Source organism: Lagenorhynchus albirostris, chromosome 1, assembly GCF_949774975.1.
Source record: "Lagenorhynchus albirostris chromosome 1, mLagAlb1.1, whole genome shotgun sequence".
NCBI classification, from domain to species: Eukaryota; Metazoa; Chordata; class Mammalia; order Artiodactyla; family Delphinidae; genus Lagenorhynchus; species Lagenorhynchus albirostris.
The window spans coordinates 64,002,088-64,023,217 of NC_083095.1; the positions used below are offsets into that span (position 1 = coordinate 64,002,088).

At 49.9% G+C, this 21,130-nt stretch overlaps 1 protein-coding gene and 3 non-coding genes across 5 annotated transcripts in view; 2 read left to right on the plus strand and 2 right to left on the minus strand.

The window, feature by feature from the left end:
* SNX6 (sorting nexin 6) overlaps positions 1-2,607 on the plus strand; it is a 54,190-nt gene extending 51,583 nt beyond the window's left edge. For both annotated transcript variants that reach the window (XM_060143737.1, XM_060143728.1), the window contains one exon: positions 913-2,607. In XM_060143737.1, the coding sequence (XP_059999720.1) occupies positions 913-966 (54 nt within the window). In that variant the 3' untranslated portion in view covers positions 967-2,607. The remainder of the gene's footprint in view (positions 1-912) is intronic.
* A 2,757-nt stretch (positions 2,608-5,364) lies between these two features.
* Positions 5,365-5,528, minus strand: LOC132505956 (U1 spliceosomal RNA). Its single transcript, XR_009535644.1, has one exon. It is a non-coding gene; the product is annotated as a U1 spliceosomal RNA (small nuclear RNA).
* A 6,235-nt stretch (positions 5,529-11,763) lies between these two features.
* On the plus strand, positions 11,764-11,927 carry LOC132506409 (U1 spliceosomal RNA). The gene has a single exon (XR_009535825.1). It is a non-coding gene; the product is annotated as a U1 spliceosomal RNA (small nuclear RNA).
* A 4,858-nt stretch (positions 11,928-16,785) lies between these two features.
* Positions 16,786-16,875, minus strand: TRNAY-GUA (transfer RNA tyrosine (anticodon GUA)). Its single transcript is given in 2 exon segments — positions 16,786-16,821; positions 16,839-16,875. It is a non-coding gene; the product is annotated as a tRNA-Tyr (tRNA).
* Between the last annotated feature and the right edge of the window lie 4,255 nt (positions 16,876-21,130).

The window sequence follows — 21,130 nt, forward strand, 5'->3', positions numbered from 1 at the left end:
AATAAAACTTTGCGCCATGGTGGGAATATTCTGTAATCAGCACAGCTTTGTGCCATGGTGGGAATATTCTGTAATCTGTAATCAGGAAGTCTGGGTTCTGTCCAGTGTGGTTGGCACTAGTCATGTGTGGCTATTGAAGACTTGAAATGTGGGTAATGCAACTGAGGAACTGAGATTTTATTTAATTTTAATTAACAGATTTTCATTATGCAGCTGCACATAGCTGATGGCTACAGTATTGGCATTTTAGTCCCATACTGCTTTTGGCATCCATTCATGATTTTTGCTTGAGTCAGTTTATGATGATGATGATCGCCAAATGGTCATTTTCAAATTCCATCATTCTTTATACATTTTAGTTGACTTTCTACTCTAAGGAGGAGGTTTTCCTTCATTCCTGTTTATATATTAATGTAATCTAAATATACTTAAATTTGCCTTTATATGTCTCTAAATGTGGGTACCAGTTCACATGTTTTACAAATGGACATTTAGGTATGAATTTTATAGAATACTTCTGTATGTAATCTTACTGTTTTTATAAAAAGTGCTATAAATCTAATGCTATATTTTAATGGCTAAAGGAATGTGATAAGAACCTGTCTTACAATCAGAACATACTCAGTGGTTTAATCTGCATACAAAGGGCATATTTTATAACCCTTACTAGAGCATGCCAAATATTAATATTGGTCTAGACGGAAATTTACTGAACAATCTGGTATGTGGAAAATACTGTGCATGGAACAAATTCTGTAATTTTACGTCTTTAAACCTTTATTTGTATATAATAAATGACTTTTCAAAATTCTGGCATCTTAAATGTAAAGTTACTTGATTTCTAATACTGTATATTTTCAGTAAGAGTCTTTCACACTGTTTGAACTTCATTTATTTTCCCTCCCTTTTTAGGGTAACCTACAGTTGCTGCAGAACTGCCTGGCAGTGTTAAATGGAGACACATAAGCCACACTCTGCCTTCCAGTTAAAAAGGGCTGCCTTCCGTCAGATTTTATTTTTTTTCTTAATGATGCTAGACATTTACTGCTCACTGGAAACAAAAGAAACAGCTGAAAAAGTGCATCTACTCTCCCTTTTTCTGAGAAACAATGGCGCGGTGCCGCCCTCGGGTGCTGTGGGCTGCATGATGGGACCTGCGCGCCTGCGCCTGCGCCGCGGACAGTTGATCATCGCGCCCTCCTCCTCTTCAGAAGCCCAAAGTACTGCCTTTTTTAAAGTAGCCTCTAGAACTGTGCTTATTTTATGAATAGTATTCCTTATGGCTGCTAATCTTATTTACTTTTAAGTAATTTCTGAAGTTTAACCCTTTCAAAATACATTGTGTAAACAAGATAAGGATTGCCGTTACCTTTTTTTGAATTTTGTTTTAAAACAACATTGTACACCACCTTAGTTCTTGTATCCTGGTAAAGCATCTTAATGAGACTTATTTTTAATTAATGAACGTTTCTTAGAAGTTTTGGGACAGACTTTACGTAATCTTTATAAGTATGATTTCTGAAGAAAAGCAAATGCATTAGTATGTTTGCCTTAAACTTGTAGACTAAACGAACTATTGTCAAATAAACAGTGATAACAGTAATAGTTTTTAACTCTGGTCACTCTAAAATTTGGAGTAGCTATAGTCTACTCCTATATTATGCTTTTACAATGCAGGTCGTCTTAGTTTTTCTTTTTTCTTATTTCTTTTAAAATGGCATATCGAACCAAGTTCACCACTTCACAAAAGAATGAACTGCTTCTCTTTGTGCTTTTAGCACTTCATATAATATGGAATTGGGCAGAGACAGGTTAGAGACAGCTGTTTGTAAAACAAGAACAGAGTATGGTCTGTTGTGCTTTCCAGGATTCCACCCCTAGTTCAGCTAATTAACCGTGCAACATACACCAGTGTATAGACTGGTATGTAGAGAGAAAGAGGAGTGCTATAGGGAGCAGCACTTGTCAGTGGGGGAAAAGTTGGAATATTTGGAATAAAAGTTGCAGTACAAAATGGATACTGTCATTAGCTACATTACAGATATTTGGCCTTTCTAATGTGAACGAACATTGTTATTTCTAGTTTAAAATTAGATTGCGTGGTTGGATTTTTCCACACTCTCTGTTTCCCATGTGGAAACCACAGGCATCTGAGTTGGTCACCCTTCCACCGCGTTCCTAGTTTGTTTTCCCAAACCGTTTTTAAGAACACCTACCTGGTTCTCAGGACTAGTCGCTATGATTCCAGCCTTTTCTGCTGCATGGCTCTTGCCTCACTGGTGTGCTGGGTCAGTGTTTCTCTCTTAATGACGTTCCTCAGTGCGTTTGAACTGTTGATGTTTGTGTTGCCTGAGAGATTGTTTTGTCCTCCATGTCCCCTTCACTGGTGAGAATATGCCCCTGCGATGCCCACCAGTGGGTGAACGTGGGGTGGAGGGCCGTAGCTTCTGGATTCGGGAACAGTCCCTTCAGTGGCTGCCCTTGTGGCCTCAGACCACAAGGTTCACTCGACCTGTCTGCCTATTTCTCTACCATAAAAGACAATTATTGACCTACCTCACAGGGGTGTTGTGAGGATTAATAAATGTTGGTACAGTGCTTTGGAAATGTGAAGATGCTGTGTAAATGCTAAAAAAATAGCAAAAAGCTACACAAGTTTTCACACATCCGTCAGCTAATGTGTTTCTACCGAGGTGGCCTTTTTCTGGGAAAGAAGTACAGTGGAAAGTACATCCCTTGGCCCTTTGGTTTACTGACGGGGTGGGCGTAGACAGGAAGCAGCAATTGTGGGCTGCACATGAGTGTGGGGAGGTGAGGGGTGCTTACTAAACACATGTATTAATGAGTTGATGACTGTCCGAGGGTCTTCTCACTAACAAAACGTACAGAGAAGGGAAAGAATGTATGTTACTCCGTCGAGGTCATACGGGAGAGATTTACTTTGTAGGTCCAGAACAATTGAAAGGTTTATTCCATAGCTCACTGCTAGTCCCTGATAAAAGTAGCCAGCGCTGGTGAGTTGTGGCATTCATAAAACTTCTTAACCGTCTCCTGCCTGAGGGCCGCAAAGGTGCGACGGGAAGACGCCTAGTGGCAGAGACAAGGCAGCAAGGGGCAGTCTGGGGTTTCCCTCGGATGGTGCTTTATGCTCTGCAACCCCGGCTGTGGGAATGGCCTGGGGAGACAACGTTGGTTGCAACGCTGGTTGCGGTGGGAAGCAAGGGACTGAGGGATTCGGAGTTTATGCGGTGAGAGTGGAGGATGGCAGGAGAGGAAATTTGTGAGAAAAAAGGAAGTGTGTCAAGCCTACCTGTATGTCAGTGAGGCACCAACCGGGTGACAGAAGTGTATACAATATTATTGATGTTCCGTAGTAAAACTATGTTAAGTTGAGGTCAAAATGATGTTTCTCTTCCGCTGGGGAGGCGGGGCGGAGGGGGGGTTCAAAAGGAAAACTGCTGAGAAGCGCATAGCTATTCAATACTGTAAAAATAAGAAGTGAGGGTCTTCCCTGCTGGCGCAGCGGTTAGGCATCCGCCAGCCAATGCAGGGGACACGGGTTCGAGGCCTGGACCGGGAAGCTCGCACCTGCTGCGGAGCAACTAAGCCCGAGCGCCACGACTACGGAGCCCGCGCGCCTAGAGCCGGTGCTGCCCAACAAGAGAAGCCACCGCAGAGAGAAGCCCCCGCTCGCCGCAACTAGAGAAAGCCCGGGTGCAGCAACGAAGACCCGACGCAGCCAAAAATAAATGAATTTATAAAATATAAAATAATAAGTGAAATTCTGTGTTTCGCTGCTGCTGGATAGAAGAGTATCAGTGTCAGTTTCAGCTCACCAGCCCTCGGCTAGCACATATCCGGTGACATTATAGAAAGAGCGGAGCCTGGGTTCGAGCCCTGGTCGGGGAAGATCCCACGTGCCACGGAGCAACTAAGCCCGTGCGCCGTAACGACTGATCCTGCGCTCTGGAGCCCACGGGCCTAGAGCCCATGCTCCGCAACACGAGAAACCACTGCAATGAGGAGCCCCCGCTCCTCACAACTAGAGAAGGCTTGCGCGCAACAACGAAGACCCAACGCAGCGAAAGAAGAATGACAAATATCTATAAACTCAGTTTTACAGATTAGATACGTACAGGAAATTGGTGGTTGCCAAGGGTGGAGACGGTGGGAGGTTGCTAAAATTTGGGGTAGGGCATGTGAAAAGGTACAAATCTCACTCATAAGTCATGAGGACATACTACACAGCATGATAACTAAGATTAAAAAATAAATTAAAAAAAAATAAACCACCAAAACACAGAGGGGAGCACAAACGCAATCCCGCACTGCCATAAATCATGCAGTTCCGTTTCTCACACTTGGGGAAATCACAACGGTCAACATCCGCAGAACGATGAATAAGCTTCGCTCTGGGTGTGACCACTCGTACCTCGAGTCAAAGCGAAAACTTGCTGAGAAAGTCTGGGTTCTGTTCTTAAGCCTGAGATCAGTAACCTTTACACGTATGTGTGTATGCGTATATATATTTGTATGTGTGGGTCTTTGACCATGCCCGTCGGCTAGCGCAACCCTAGTTTCCCGACCGGAAGCTGAAAACAGGCCTACGGCAGTGGTAACCACTGGGTCCTCGGGGAACACCGTGTTTCTTTTATTTTATCCCTTAACACTAGGTGATCCTCAGCATTGTCTCAGTTTCCGATGTACAGCTTCAGATCGCTCTCCATTGGACGTTACTTCAAGATACCGAATTAAATGCTCTACACAGTAAATCCTCCTTACTCAGCTACTTTACATACAGTGTTTCGTATCTGTTAGTAGGCCCGTACTCCCCAGAAACTTTTCCAAACTCTGTTCCCGATGACGGCGAGTGTTTCTATCTTACAGAAAGCAGAATTATTACTGTACTTTCTGGATTTCAGAAGGTGGATAACGACGTGACTTCTTTAGTATAATAACCTGTTTTCGCTCGTATTACTGCAAACAGTAGTACGTACTACCCTACCCTTCCGCGTTCCTTCGCGGCTCGCTTCTTCACTACCATACGCAGGCTCAGATTGCTTCTGAGAAACCACCATAAACGTGAAGGGTATGAACGACAGAAAAGCGTTAGGTGGTTGTAGTTAACAGCCAAGAAACAGATTGTCAAGCTCTACTTTACTACGCGGCTCAGCACACTACAGCCTCTCTGCAACCTTACGGCGAATAATTGCAGTGTAGCGAAAGAAACATCTCACAAAACTCACAGCCGCACGCGAGCACCGCACTACACCCCCGAATGAGAAGTATACGAGTGCACCCAAAGAACCACACTCAGTCGTCCGCAGAACTGAAGCAATTCTACTATTCAACAAACACAAACATCAGGGGAAAGCGCGAACGCAGTCCCCCACTACCACAAATTATGCAGTCGAGTTTCCCACATTTGGGGAAATCGCAGGGGTCAGCACATCCGGAGTGCAATGGATAAGCCTCGCCCTGGGAAAACCACCTTCGTGATCATGGTATCTCCCCTGCCAGGTAAGTATGAGTTGCAAAGCTCGCCTCGTCCCACACCCTCGCGATCGCCCACCTCTTCACGCACGCTCACTTCCCTCACGCCCTCTCCGCGCCCTCCGCCCCTGCATGCCCCTCGCTCCGGGCTCGCCCACCCCGGGAACAACCTCGCGAGTCCTCGGCTGTCCACACGCAGGACGCGGAAGCCCAGCCGGAGTGGGACCAGCAGCCTCTGCGCGCCTCGCTATCTGCATACGCCACGCCCCTCTCCGGAAGTCCCGCGCCTCTCAGCTTTCCCCAAGCCCGCTGAGGACAGCGGGGAGAACGCAGGAGGGATCTGCTCAGAGCCTTCGACTTAAAATGAACATTAGGTTCTTGTTTCAAGTTACATTGAGGGGTTTCACCTTTCGCACCGTCTATGTCTAACCTTTTCCCCATTGGGAAATCGCTATGTTTGGGGGCACTTAGCCCTCAGGCGGCTTTCTAGTCTGTTACTTTCTCTTTGGCTTGTGTGGCCTCGAGGAGCTTCGGGCAGGTTTCCTTGACCTCCAGGTTTCTCTAGATAGGACCCAGGCGGAGTGGGACCAGCAGCCTCTGTGCGCCTCCTCATCTACACACGCCACGCCCCTGCCGGGACCTTTTCGGCGTCCCGTTCTTTCCCGCGGGAGATACGGACCTACTAATTCCCGGCCGAGATGCGCCGGTGTCTCCGGAGGGAGGGCGTGGGCGAGCGGCGACGAGTCGGGACCTGGAGGCGGGACCCGGGAAGACAGGAGGAGCTCGCGGCGCCTGGCGCCCTGCAGTTCAGGAGCAGGTCGGAGCTCGGGTGTGGTCTCACCTTCCTTTCAGTGAAAATGACACGGAACACAATGTCAATCAAATGTTAAATAGTAAGATCAGAGTTTCGTCATCAGTTTAACATGAAATTGTTTGAGTCCTCATCCATGATCTTTCGTTCAGATCATGCAGTAATCGAATCCTGCAACAGCAAAGAAAAACGAACAGAGACTATCAGGGCAAAGCGTTCCTGCAAGGGGTAGATGTGTGGGCCGGGAACGGGTGTTGAATGGTTTCCGAAAATCGAATGCACGGACGGAATTGTCCCGTTTTCGTCCTGAGGGACTAGGCTGCCTCTTTCAGCCGCCCGGATTTGTCTTTTCCTCTTCCATACGTGAAGATTCTTTCTCGAGATCAAGTGGATCCTCCCCAGACGTGAACAAAACGATTCAAGTATTGTGTGTCGACTTCCAGTGGACCTTGTGCTGCATTATACTGCTGTGGTCGGTGCTACGGAGCAAAGCGAGGCTAGACACAGGACTGGAGACTATAGGGTCAGGGAAGGTTTCCTGAGGTCCTAACTGCGAAAAGATCAGAGCAAACGTATTGTAGCACCCTTTTTTCTTTTTCTTTTTTTCTTTTTTGGCTGCGCCGTGGGGCATGAGGGATCTTAAGTTCCCCAACCAGGGATGGAACCCACGCCCAGCTGCAGTGGAAGCGCGGAGGCTTAACCACACCACTGGACCGCCAGGGAAGTCCCAAGCACCCATTTTTGATTACTGGTTGTCTCAGGAAGTTTCCTTTCTTAGTGTGTGTTTCCTAAAAATAGAGCATTTTCTTATCTAAACCCAGGATAATTATAAAAATCAAGAAATTAGCATGGATGCAATATTATTATTTACCCTATCAACATGATTCCATTTCTATCAATTGTCTCAGGAATGTCCTTTATAGCAAAGGAAAATTCAAAATCACATGTTGCATTCTGTATCCTGTCTCTTTAACCAACTTTAATCTGAAATAATCCCCAGGCCCATCGTTTTATTTCATTATGCAGGCATTTTTGAAAATTACAGGCCAGTTATTTTGTAGAGTAGCCTTGGTTTTTAGGTTGTCCTGTATTTCCTCATAATTACATTCAAGTGTGCTTTTTTTTTTTTTTTTTTTTTTTTTTTTTTGCGGTACGCGGGCCTCTCACTGTTGTGGCCTCTCCCGCTGCGGAGCACAGGCTCCGGACGCGCAGGCTCCGGACGCGCAGGCCCAGCAGCCATGGCTCACGGACCCAGCCGCTCCGGGGCATGTGGAATCCTCCCGGACCGGGGCATGAACCCGTGTCCCCTGCATCGGCAGGCGGACTCTCAACCACTGCGCCACCAGGGAAGCCCCTCGAGTGTGCATTTTTGACACGTAGACGACATAAATGGTACTGTATCTGTTTACATGTTGACTTATGTCCCTCCCCCCCCCCCAAAAAAATGCTGAAATCCTAACCCCTGGTACCTATGAATGCGACCTTATTTGGAAATAGAATCTTTGCACATACAATCAAGTTAAGGTGAGGTCAGTAGAGTGGGCCCTAATCCAATATGAATATTGTCCTTATAAGAGGAAAATGCCATGTAAGGACAGAGACACGTAGGGATAACGCCATGTGATGACAAAGCACAGATTGGACTGATGTAGCTGCAAGTTAAGGATCGACTGTCACCACTAGAAGCGAGGAAGAAGCAAGGAAGGATTCTACCCAGACTCTCAGAGGGAGCATGGCCCTGCTGACTCCTTGAGTTTGGACTTGTAGCTTCCAGAACTGTGAGAGAATAAATTTCTGTTGTTTTAAACCACCCAGATTGTGGTACTTTATTATGACAGCCCTATCAAATTAATCCAGTGTCCTCCTCTGGGCATCACACTGCAGGCACGTGAAGTCAGTGTGTTCAGTTATTGGTGGTGTCAACATTGATTACTTGGTTAAGGTGGTGTATCAGTTATCCAGTGCCGTGTAACAAACTACCCTAAGACTTAGTGATTTAAAATAGTGACCACGTGATTTGCTCACCATTCTTCGTGTCAGCAACCGCAGCTGGGCTGAGCCGGGCAGTTCTGCGGCTCTGATGTAGGACCCCTCGTGCAGCTGCAGTCAGCTTGTGGGACACTGGGGCGGGTCAGTCTGAGGGCCCTCAGTTGACATGATTCATCTTCACTCCCCGTAATTTCATCCTCCAGTAGGCTAAGTCAGGCTTCTTCTCATGGTGGTGTCAGGACAGCAAGTGAGAGCGACTCCCAACGAGCAACTGTTTTTCAGTCTTCTGCTTCCATCGCATTTACTAATGTTCCATTAGCCAAAGCAAGTCACGTAGCCAAGCCCAGAGTCAACATGGGAGGGTGCTGCAGAAGAACATGGTACCGGGGCCAGTATTGTAACCCTCTGCCACTGGGGGTGCTCACCAGGTCTGCCCCTTGTAATTATTAAGTAATTTGTGTGGAGATAATTGAGGATATGTAAATATCCGTTACAAAACCTTAACGCAATAGTTTTTAGTATCCACTGTTGACTTGCATTATGGTTGCCAAATGTTGATTTTCTAATTCTGTCATTCATTCTACATTTCTTAGTTGGCATTCTGTTGTAAGGAAGAATTTTCCTTCCTTCCCTATGTAATCAACATGAACTCGTGGTTGTGTTTAGTTGTTCATAATCCATGACTGTTTCCGTTTATTTTGATGTTCGGTTGTTCTCATACTGGGCCTATGAAAGACCCTTCAGGTTGGCTACTGTGTCCTTCTGACACGTCCATATAATTCTTGGAGCATTTTCTGGCACAAGATAGTCCAGGCTCATCTTGTACCTTCCCTGACTCCTGAAAATCATCTGTTTCTCCAAAGAGCCCTGGTTCTTTTTAGTGGAGAATGACATTTAGAAAGCAAGATCAGGACAGTGGGTTTCCCTACACATGTCTATATCTATTAAAAATAATGGGCCCGGGAATAAAGACGCATACATAGACACTGGACTCGAGGACGCGGGGAGGGGGAGGGTAAGCTGGGACGAAGTGAGAGAGTGGCATGGACATATATACACAACCAAATGTAAAATAAATAGCTAGTGGGAAGCAGCCGCATAGCACAGGGAGATCAGCTCGGTGCTTTGTGTCCACCTAGAGGGGTGGGATAGGGAGGGTGGGAGGGAGACGCAAGAGGGAGGAGATATGGGGATATATGTATATGTATAGCTGATTCACTTCGTTATACAGCAGAAACTAACACACCACTGTAAAGCAACTATACTCCAATAAAGATGTTTAAAAAAAAGGGGGGGGGTTTGCCCAGGTACTTCCCTCGTGGCACAGTGGTCAAGAATCCGCCTGCCAATGCAGGGGACACGGGCTCGAGTCCTGGTCCGGGAAGATCCCACATGCCTCGCAGCGACTAAGCTCTTGCGCCACACCTACTGAGCCTGCGCTCTAGAGCCCGCGAGCCACAACTAACTGAGCCCGCGAGCCGCAACTACTGGGCCCGCGTGCCACAACTACTAAAGCCTGCGTGCCACAACTACTGAAGCCCGCGCGCTTAGAGCCAGTGCTCCACAACAAGAGAAGGCACCGCGATGAGAAGCCCGCTCACCTCAATGAAGAGTAGCCCCCGCTCTCGCCACAGCTAGAGAAAGCCGGCGCGCAGCAACGAAGACCCAATGCAGCCAAAACTAAATTGATTAATTTAAAAAAAATAATAATGGGCCTATACTGATATCTTCAATTCCAATTTTCAACTTAACACCACATGGTTCCTCCTCGCCCTCCGCCATTCTGTATTTGTATCTCCTTTCTTCAACAGTGAGAACCTTGACTCCCAGCCTCCATTTACTCATTAGCTCAATCCTACAATACAACAGCATTGGTACAAAACTGTTACAACCACATAGCTATGAAATACCAACCTACTAGTATTTGCAGTTCTTGTCTTTAGAGTTGAAAACGGTTATGGTCAATGTACTGTGTTCAAAAGTCATTTCGGTTGGTTATTTCTACTCCAGTGTGGTTACACTAGTCATCTGAGATACAGTTAGGTTAATTTGTACTTACCTCCAATTTTAGGGTCTTTTCCCCCTGTATTTTTAAAAAAATGTCATTTATCTTTGGCTGCGCTGGGTCTTTGTCCCTGCGCGTGGGCTTTCTCCCGTTGCGGCAAGCGGGGCTACTGTTCGTTGTGATGCGCGGGCTTCTCATTGCGGTGGCTTCTCTTGTTGCGGAGCCCTGGCTCTGAGCGGGCGGGCTTCAGTAGTTGTGGCTCGCGGCCTCTAGAGCGCAGGCTCAGAAGTTGCGGCGCACGGGCGTAGTTGCTCCGCGCGGCCTGTGGGATCTTCCCGGACCTAGGGCTCGAACCCGTGTCCCCTGCATTGGCAGGAGGATTCTTAACCATCGCGCCACCAGGGAAGTCCTCCCTCTGTATTTTTTTTTTAAGCAGCAGTTTTTCTTTCTTTCCTTCTTCCTTCCTTCCTTGATTTTGGCTATGCCGGATCTTAGTTGCGGCACGTGGGATCTTTAGTTGTGGCCTGTGGGATCTTTAGTTGCGGCATGTGAACCCTTAGTTGCGGCACGCATGCAGGGTCTAGTTCCGTGACCAGGAACCGAACCCCGGCCCCCTGCATTGGAAGTGCGGAGTCTTTCCCATTGGACCACGAGGGAAGTCCCTCCCCCTGTGTTTTAAAAACATATCCAAAATGTTAACAGAGATCCCCAAATAATTACATAGAAAGGTACGCTCAGAAAACTGTCACTCTCTCCTTGCACTCACCCATATAGGCAATTTCATCAGTTCCGGTTTAACACTCCTGGGTTTCTTTTTGACAGACGGTGTATAATTTTCTTTTTTTTCACATTTTTCATAGACAAAGGGTAGCATACTACATATATGCGTGCACTTTATTTTTTTCACTTAACATCGTCAATGCGTCCTACCTATCTAGAGAAACCTGGAGGTCTAGGAAACCTGCCCTAAAGCTCCTCGAGGCCACACAAGCCAAAGAGAAAGTAACAGACTAGAAAGCCGCCTGAGGGCTAAGTGCCCCCAAACATAGCGATTTCCCAATGGGGAAAAGGTTAGACATAGACGGTGCGAAAGGTGAAACCCCTCAATGTAACTTGAAACAAGAACCTAATGTTCATTTTAAGTCGAAGGCTCTGAGCAGATCCCTCCTGCGTTCTCCCCGCTGTCCTCAGCGGGCTTGGGGAAAGCTGAGAGGCGCGGGACTTCCGGAGAGGGGCGTGGCGTATGCAGATAGCGAGGCGCGCAGAGGCTGCTGGTCCCACTCCGGCTGGGCTTCCGCGTCCTGCGTGTGGACAGCCGAGGACTCGCGAGGTTGTTCCCGGGGTGGGCGAGCCCGGAGCGAGGGGCATGCAGGGGCGGAGGGCGCGGAGAGGGCGTGAGGGAAGTGAGCGTGCGTGAAGAGGTGGGCGATCGCGAGGGTGTGGGACGAGGCGAGCTTCGCAACTCATACTTACCTGGCAGGGGAGATACCATGATCACGAAGGTGGTTTTCCCAGGGCGAGGCTTATCCATTGCACTCCGGATGTGCTGACCCCTGCGATTTCCCCAAATGTGGGAAACTCGACTGCATAATTTGTGGTAGTGGGGGACTGCGTTCGCGCTTTCCCCTGGTGTTTGACTTGGTGAACAAATAGACGACAGTTTCGGTAGTACTCCTATGGAGCCGTTTTCGGTTGTCGAGTGGCGCTACGTGCTGCCTGTGCTGTGGCATTTTTTTCTATGGCGTTGCTGTGCGCAGCCCGGTGCTCTTCAGATGCTGACTGCTGTGCTGTGGAGTTCCCGGTAGTTCGCCGTGGGCAGTGAACGCACAACGTGTCTTGCTGCGCTAGTCTGAACCGGTTTTTTTCCGTAGATTAAATCACCTGTCCGTTTTTTGTTCCGTGTGGCGCTTACCAGCAACGTCCGCGTTGCCAGATAGCGGAATACAGGAAGCAACGTCTGTGAAGAAAGCGGTGCCTGCAAAAACAGCCGTTTGCCCCAGTATGAGTGAAACCGGAGGCTATCATAGTAGCAAAAATCAGCTGACAACACACACTATGTGTAGGCCGGTATCGTATAGAGTCCCGAACATAATGTAACTTGACTTATGAAATAACAGTAGAACCACAGGCACAGGAAACAAAGCGCTGGAGAAAGCCAAGTCAGGAGTACGGGGTTGATTGAATAGGGAATGCTATATATAAAATAATGGAAGTTACCTGTGAAGAACGTTCAACTTCTATACGGCATCCTGAAATAACGTATAATGAAAAACAACCCTGAAGTTCTGTGAAGTTCTACTACACCTCGAACTGGCACAGTATCGTGAACACTTAGTTTAATAAGTAAAAGTTTTTAAAAAGAAGTATGGAGGCAACTCCCTGCCTGTCCGTGGTTAGGACCCCGTGTTTCCACTACCACGGCCCTCGGTTCAATCCCTGGTCAGGAAACTGAGATTCCCGAAGCTTACGGGTTTAGCGGAAAAAACCCTAGATATGTATTTGCATGTTATATATACAACACCTGCATAAACACACACGCGTACACATATATGTAACTTATTGATCTCAGGCTTCAGAACAAAAAACAGAGTGGAAACTGTTCTCCAGCAGGTTCTGAGTGCAGGTAAGATGAGAAATACGGTGTCCTTCGTACAGAAAAATCAGGGAACACTCCCTGTTCAGCTTCATCAGCAACGTCTCTGAACCCCATTTGCGTGAGTCCTAGGGTGAGAGCTACTAAGGACAGAACCAAAAACCCAAACGGAGCCCCTGAGCCCTGGGAGAGGGCGCACCAGTCCACGCCCTCAGCCTCCAACCTAGCCTCTTTCAGTACCTTATCACTTTAGGAGAATGGGATCATTTTTACAGATAGTAGAAAAAATGCAAGTCAAGTGTGTAAGCACCTTATTTTTCTCACATACCTGCCCCTTCTCTTCATGTACGGCTCCTGCTGATTGAAGCTGTAGGGGAGGCAAAACTTTACTTTTTACCCTTTGAGGCTCTCTGGCAGGGCCTGAGTATTAATGGATGTAAAACAGGAGGGGGGCACTTCCCTGAGGGTGCAGGGATTAAGAATCCGCCTGCCAATGCAGGGGACACGGATTCGAGCCCTGGCCGGGGCAGATCCCCACATGCCGCGGAGCAACTACGCCCGTGCGTCGCAACTACTGAGCCTGCGCTCTAGAGCCCACGAGCCACAACAACTGAGCCCGCGCGCCTAGAGCCCGTGCTCTGCAACAAGAGAAGCCACCGCAATGAGAAGCCCGCACACCGCAACGAAGACTAGCCCCGGGTCGCCGCAACTCGAGAAAGCTCGTGCACAGCGATTAATTTAAAAAAACAAAAAAAATTTTTTTAAACAGGAGGAAAACATGCAGATTTTTACATGTATGTAGATGAAAACCCAAATTAAGTGGGTCTCCGAGGAACCCTGGTTCCTTTTTTTTTTTAAATAAATTTTACTTTTGTCTGCGTTGGGTTTTCGTTGCGGCGCGCGGGCTTCGCATTGCAGTGGCTTCTCTTATTGCGGAGCACGGCGCGCAGGCTTCAGTAGTTGTGGCGCTACGGGCTTAGTTGCTCCGCGGCATATGGGATCTGCCCGGGCCAGGGCTCGAACCCATGTCCCCTGCATTAGCAGGCGGATTCTTAACCACTGCGCCACCAGGGAAGCCCACCCTGGCTCCTTTTATTGGCCCTGGTTCCTTTTGTTGGAGAATGATACTGAGAGACCAAAATCTGGTGTGTCATTGCTGTTAGGCCCCGTACCTATTTTACTCAGTGGATTATATTCCGTTCTTATCATTACCTTGATTTGGCAGTGGGAACCCTTTCCAACTGGCTCTTGTGTGCTTGACATGCCACCGAATCAGTCACTGTACATTCCTTTACTTTTGGGCACAGTTGCATGTTCCAGGCTTGTATTTTCCCCACCTAAGAGCCTCGCCTCCCCTGGGGGCTGATATGCCCCTCCGCCCTCCTGCCCACAATGACTTTGTGTCGCAGTGAGGCTTACTGCGGAGCGATGGAGAAGGACCATCAGGTTTCTCAGGAGAGAGCACATCCGGGGCTCCACAAGGCCCATGGATATCCAGCCTCGGCTCCCCTCCTTCGCCCACCTACCCCGATTCCTTTGGCAGAGGCGGCTGCTTCCTGAAAGAGGTCAAGGTTCTGTGGACTTCCTGGAGAGGCACTGGAGTCCAGAGGGAGGGGCAGAGGGCACAGGTGTCCAGGTTGGACTCCTTACAAACTTTTCTGATCCCACCTGGTGTGTGCCCACCGCCCAAGACCGCTAACCCACCCAGCAGAAGTCCCACAGAGGCACGGCAAGCCACACCAAAGTGGCCTTCCCTCAGCTGGGTGTGTCGCCGCTCTCTGACCGGGCAGCAGGCACCTCTGCCCCTCGGAGGGTGAGGGGCAGTGCCTCAGAGGTCCCCTGCTACTATTCTCTGTGACACCCAGACAAGAAGAGTTGGCCGTGCTGAGACTCACACTCCCCTGTGCCGGTCACCCAAACCCACGCACCCCGCCCACTCCCCCAAAGCCAGGTTCCCAAGGGTTCCACACCTCCACATCCCGTCGGGGGTATATCCAACGAAGGCCTGAGGTTCTCTCTTTGGTCCTCATCCGCTGGTCTCTGCAGATGGTGACATTTGAGGCTGAGGTCTTTCTGTAGCTCCAGAGCAATAGACTCTTCCTGAAGGTCACCTGTCAGACTGCAGTGGCACGGCCTCCCAGGCCCACGGAGACTCCACAGACTCCAGGTCAGCCCCTCTTAGTTAGCAGTGGGACCGTGAGGAGGGCTGAGGCCGCAGCGGGGGCGCAACCGTAGGAGCTTGCCAGGAGAGGAAGACGGGGGGGGGGGGAATGCAGTCTCCGGTTTGAGAGACAGAACCAGAACCGAAAAAGGGCTTGTGGGCTCAGGGGTCAGGGGAGGGCAGGGCTGGGCCCCTGAGGTTTCAGAGAGCCTCGCTCCCATCGGGGTTCTGCTGTGACTCCTCTCGGTGAGTCTACGGCGTTTCCTTTCCACAGGAAGGGAGGGGCAAGGACCACCCGCGGCGTTCTTCTCGGCACCCACACATCCCACCCCAACCAGGCTCTGTCCGCAAGGTGAAGCTGCTCCTTCTTGCTGAAAGCCCGGCCCATTTCCTCCTGGGTGCTCTCTGCTTGGGCCTCAGCGGCTTCCTCTTGGCCCCGCCAATTCAGCCTTAAGGACCCAATAAAGGTAGCCAGCTGGTCAGAAGCCACAGGCCAGTGGTTTGTGCAAGGAGGTGAGGTTGAGAGCCCCTCCATGATGGCAGCTCCCCACCTGCCCACCACCCCACCCTCCACCCTTCTGCTCCCTGCCATCAGCCCCCATTGCCCCTGGCTCTCAGGGCTCTCTGAGCTCTGCCTGTGCTTTTGCTGTCAATCTTCCTTTCTCTCTCTTTCTCCCGCCCCACCCCCTTTCTATCTATCTATCTATCTATCTATCTATCTATCTATCCATCTATCTATCTATCTACCTATCATCTATCATCTATCTATATCCATCAGATGTAGCAGAAGAATGGGTGCGGGCGTTTTCCCACCCTTGTACGGAGTGTGAGCGATCTTTGCTCTTTCGGCGGGAACTCAACCCCTCCAGCGGCTACCAGGAATAGGTGCGAAGGCATATGAAAGCTGAGGTTTCCAGGGGGCCACACCACCCTCCTCCCCCTCAGACTGACAGGACACCTGAAAGGTTCTCATAGGCACTGTCAAGGCCCACTGAGAGCCCTGCTGCGTTTTGCTCCTGCCGGTGTCGGCTTCCGCGCAGGTACACAACTGTCAGTGTCTTGGAGGGTGGCAGAATGTGGCTTGGAAGATCTCGGGGTGGCAGTTCTGCCCCACAAATAGATTAAGACGGTTGGGAAGGTTCTCTGTCTCCCTGGGTCTGTACCTGTAGAGACCATGGGAAAGACAGGGAAGGAGAGAGAGAGAGGTTGGGAGATTGAAAGACTGTGACTGGGAGAGACAGAGACAGTGACCTTCCTTTGGGGGGCAGAGCTGGGGACTGAGCCCGGGAGTGAGAGGGGGTTTCCAGGAAGGGTGCCGTAGTTGTCCCTGACCGTGTGATGGCCTATGTGCTTGTCGGCCTCCAGGGCTTTGGGTGGGCAGCTCCTGCGTGCCCACCTGTTTGGCAGGGATGTGCGCGTGTCGAGCAGAGCGGGGGCGGTGGGTGAATAAAAGTGGAGAGGGCGCGGGCCGCGGTGGGGCCGGCGGGGCTGCGCGCTGAGGCGGGAGCAACCGGGCTGCGGGCGGGCGTGTGGCCTGCGGGCGGGAGGAAGGCGCAGGCGTGTTCCCCGGCCACGGCCCCCACGTGGCTGTGCGGGCGGCCCCCAAAGGCTTTCCCGCCTCTGGCCGGGGAGAGAGGATGCCGCGCGGCCTCAGGGCCGTGGGCGGGGCTTGGTCCCGGGTGGGTGGGTGGGGGGGCGGTGCCCTTCACGAGGGCGCAAAAGCGACGGGCACCTCCTTCGAGCCGGAATCGAACCAGCGACCTAAGGATGTCCACACGTGTCGGCTCTACAGTCCTCCGCTCTACCAGCTGAGCTATCGAAGGGTGCGCGCCGCCAGGCCCGGGCCCTTAACTCTTTCTGGAAATGCCGGAGCACGGCACTGGGACGCCCGAGGTGAGACAGACCCAGGGCTGTTTGGAGATGAGTTCGAACAGGCGAGGGCAAAAATGGGCTGAAACTTTCTTTTGCTGAAAGCAAGGCGAGACCGGACCCGAGCCCCGACCCACCCCTTCAACTGCGGGGCGCCGCGCGCCGCGAGCTCCCGCCTTCCCGGGTTCCCCCTCCAGGTCTCGATTAGTCGCCGCGCGCCCACGCTCCCCCGCCACGAGACACTCGTTCCGGTGTCCCCCACGGGGAAGAACAGGGCGCTGGGAGGGTCGCGCTGGGGGCGTGGCGTATGTAGATGAGGAGGGGCGCAGAGGCTGCTGGTCCCACTCCGCCTGGGCCTCCGCGTCCTGCGTGTGGACACGCAGAGGCTGCCTGTTGTTCCCCGGGTGGGCGAAGCCGGGGCGAGGGGCGTGCAGCGGCGCAGGGCGCGGAGGCGGCGTGAGCGAAGTGACCGTGCGTGCAGAGTGGGGTGAGCTCGTGGTTGTGGGACGAGGAAAAAAAACCTTCAGTTTTGTCTGAAAGAAGATACCGATATTACTCCGAGGTTTTTGCTTTTCATGTAAAGCTGTTGTTGAATTGACAGTGATTCCTGTTTTGTGGTATATCGAAAATTTCAAAGCATAATTTATAGTTGTAATACTTTTTTCTGTGTTTTTTGCGCGCTTTTTATTTCAGCCGGATTACGTTAAACTCGGCGGTTGTGCAGTAAGTCTGTTTTTGTTTTTTGAAAAGTGTTTCACCAAAGAGATAGTTCGGTGGCTTTACGTTGTATGATAAAGACAGGGCTGTAGGTGAGCGTAAGTAGTGTGGTAGAAGAAGCGAGAATGTCGTCTGTGCGGAGCAAGAATCGGCGACGCTGATAAGAGGTCACAGGTGTCCTGGTTGTGAAGCTTCGAAAGATCTGTTGGGTGGGACTCTTAGGAGTGGTCGGTTTTGTCGGATCTATCTGCCAGCTGCTTGACCTGGGTGTTTGAGGGTAGCGAGAGTGTCTAATATACCAACAGCAGGCAGTCTAGGCTTTTTGCGCTGTAACAGGATCACCCTACTTGATGTAGATGGAAGCATAGGGTGACGGGACGGTGCACGCGTATTTATGACTCCCTTCCAGAAATAGGGACTTATGCATTTTTTTGATACGTTTGGGAAACTAGGCAACACTCTGGCTGTTTGGTAAGACCGTTCTTGAATGCTGTATGGAGAAAGTCCCCAGATTGCTTAACATGTGCCCAGGAAGAAACAGGAGACTGTGGTTGTATTTTATGAGGTGGACCTTTCCTCGAGTGATAATGTTGCCGTTTCACCATCCGAAGTCCCTTATGTTCAGACCTCCCCTGACCTCACCGGCACTGGAACAAGTGTGATGTGAGAGTGAATACGAAATGGGAAGGAAAAAAAGAATTTCCCCTTGGTACCAAAAGGGAAAGATATTTCTCCCTCATTCTTAGAAAATTTGCTAATACTGGTTCTCTCCGTTTGAGATATATATGTAAATGTTATTAACAGTTAAATGTATCCTTTGCCAGTTTTACAACCTGAGAATGTCTGGAGGGCCTTGAAACCATCTTTTTGAAATGTGAACATTAAGGAAGGTAGTGCTACATCTCCCTCTACCTCTGGGAGTTTAGCTTAGGTGGCTGGCTCCAGGTCGTAACCACTTGCTTGTCATGGAGATACGAGTTTTACTTCTCTTTGGATAAAGGCACACAGATGGCCACTACAATTACCAGTTGAATTTAGGATGAACTATGTGTAGCAAATGGTGTTGTCAAGTCCTCCTATTGAGGACAAGTTCTTGAGAACATCTATGTAATAAGTTGTATCTGCCTGCTTATATAACAGGGAACATACTTATGGGATGAATTGTGTCCCCCCACCCCAAGTTCATATGTTGAGGCCCTAGCCCCCATCTGAGTGTATTTGGAGACAGGGCCTTTAAGGAGTTAATTAAGTTTAAATGAGGTCATAAAGGTGGGGCTGTAATTCAATATGACTGGTGTCCTTCATTAGAGACGTCAGGGATGGCTGCAAGACAAGGGGAAGACTCCGGAGAAAGCAAAGCTGCCAATATCTTGGTCTTGGATTTACAGCTCCTGGAACTGAGAAACATTTCCATTATTTAAGCCTCACCCCAGTCTGTGGTATTTTGTTATGGCAGCCCAAGCTGAATTATATACTGTCTTTGCAATCTCTTTGGTGGGTTTCTTGTGATGCACATTACAGTCTGGTTTAGTGGCTTTTCAATAAAAATGTTGACTTCTTTTCTTTCTACCTTTGTGAAGAGGATTCGCTGGGTTGGCAGGAGATGTTATTCTCCTCAAGAGTCTGGCAATAAGGACAGGATTGGTCTGGCAGTTGCTGATTGGACTGAATCAGCTAAAAGTCTTGTGGCCACACAACAGTCACTTAAGAGACCCTGAGTTATTTTTAAAAGTCTCCCTTATAGCTCTCTGCTCTTTTCCAATACTAGCTGGAGGAACCACCCTCTTCAATATCAACGTATTGAGTAAGCATGGGTAATATAGGTCCTAAATCCTGTCAGGATCACTATTAGCATTGAGGGTAAAAAAATATAGGAAACCAGATCTGTTGCAGACATGTCTTGCTCTTAAATGGTTAATTTCTCCACCCCTCTCCCCCCCACCCCCGGCCCCTCACCAATGGGTATGCATATGAGAATCTAGTCTTGGGCTTCCCTGGTGGCGCAGTGGTTGAGAGTCCGCCTGCCGATGCAGGGGACGCGGATTCGTGCCCTGGTCCGGGAAGATCCCACATGCCGCGGAGCGGCTGGGCCCGTGAGCCATGGCCGCTGAGCCTGCGCGTCCGGAGCCTGTTGCTCCGCAACGGGAGAGGCCACAACAGTGAGAGGCCCGCGTACCGCAAAAAAAAAAAAAAAAGGCCTCCCAGAACACGTCAGTGAAGAAAAAATCAGGAGGAGGGCCCCAGACTGTAATTTATACAAGAACTTGACACTTAAGTTTTCTAGAATAACCGACATTGGACATGAGCTCAACTGAAAAGATAGTGATTCTTACAGTTACATTATTCCAGTCAATTCCACTATGTACTCTCAGTATACAGACATGGTTTGTAAGTCGAACAATATTGGTGATTATTAGCAGACCTCCATTACTTTAATACCAAAGTAAAGATGTTATGGAACAACCTGAATAAACTTCTTGGCAGCCCAAGAACATAGTTCACCAAATTCTCCCGCAGTGTAGGTCCGGCCCAGGGCTCGGAAGAGCAGATCAGCTTTAGGCTGACAGTCGGCATGGCGAGTCCGGCCTACAATTTTAAACTGTAAAAACGATAAACAAATTAGTATAGTTAAAAAGCTTCTCCCCCTCCAGCCACGAATGACTCAGCATTGATAAAACACAGTAGTACAAGGCCCCAATACATAAAAACATGTACTTGTTTTAAAGACACAGCATAAACCAGAAAAAAGCTTTAACGTTTGTCCTGGCTAACAGGAACGACGCACTCAATTTTCTCACATTTGGAAAAACTGCAGCTGTCAAAACAGCCCGAGAACAACGTAAGAATTTTCATCCCAAAATATTACACACTGCTAACTAAAGAACTCCGGGCCCTGTGTAAACACCTCCGCTACCGGCATTACCCCCGATCCCTCCTCGGCCTGTACCTAAGAGCCTGCTCCACTCTGCACGCACGGTCACTTCGCTCACGCCGCCTCCGCGCCCTGCGCCGCTGCACGCCCCTCGCCCCGGCTTCGCCCACCCGGGGAACAACAGGCAGCCTCTGCGTGTCCACACGCAGGACGCGGAGGCCCAGGCGGAGTGGGACCAGCAGCCTCTGCGCCCCTCCTCATCTACATACGCCACGCCCCCAGCGCGACCCTCCCAGCGCCCTGTTCTTCCCCGTGGGGGACACCGGAACGAGTGTCTCGTGGCGGGGGAGCGTGGGCGCGCGGCGACTAATCGAGACCTGGAGGGGGAACCCGGGAAGGCGGGAGCTCGCGGCGCGCGGCGCCCCGCAGTTGAAGGGGTGGGTCGGGGCTCGGGTCCGGTCTCGCCTTGCTTTCAGCAAAAGAAAGTTTCAGCCCATTTTTGCCCTCGCCTGTTCGAACTCATCTCCAAACAGCCCTGGGTCTGTCTCACCTCGGGCGTCCCAGTGCCGTGCTCCGGCATTTCCAGAAAGAGTTAAGGGCCCGGGCCTGGCGGCGCGCAC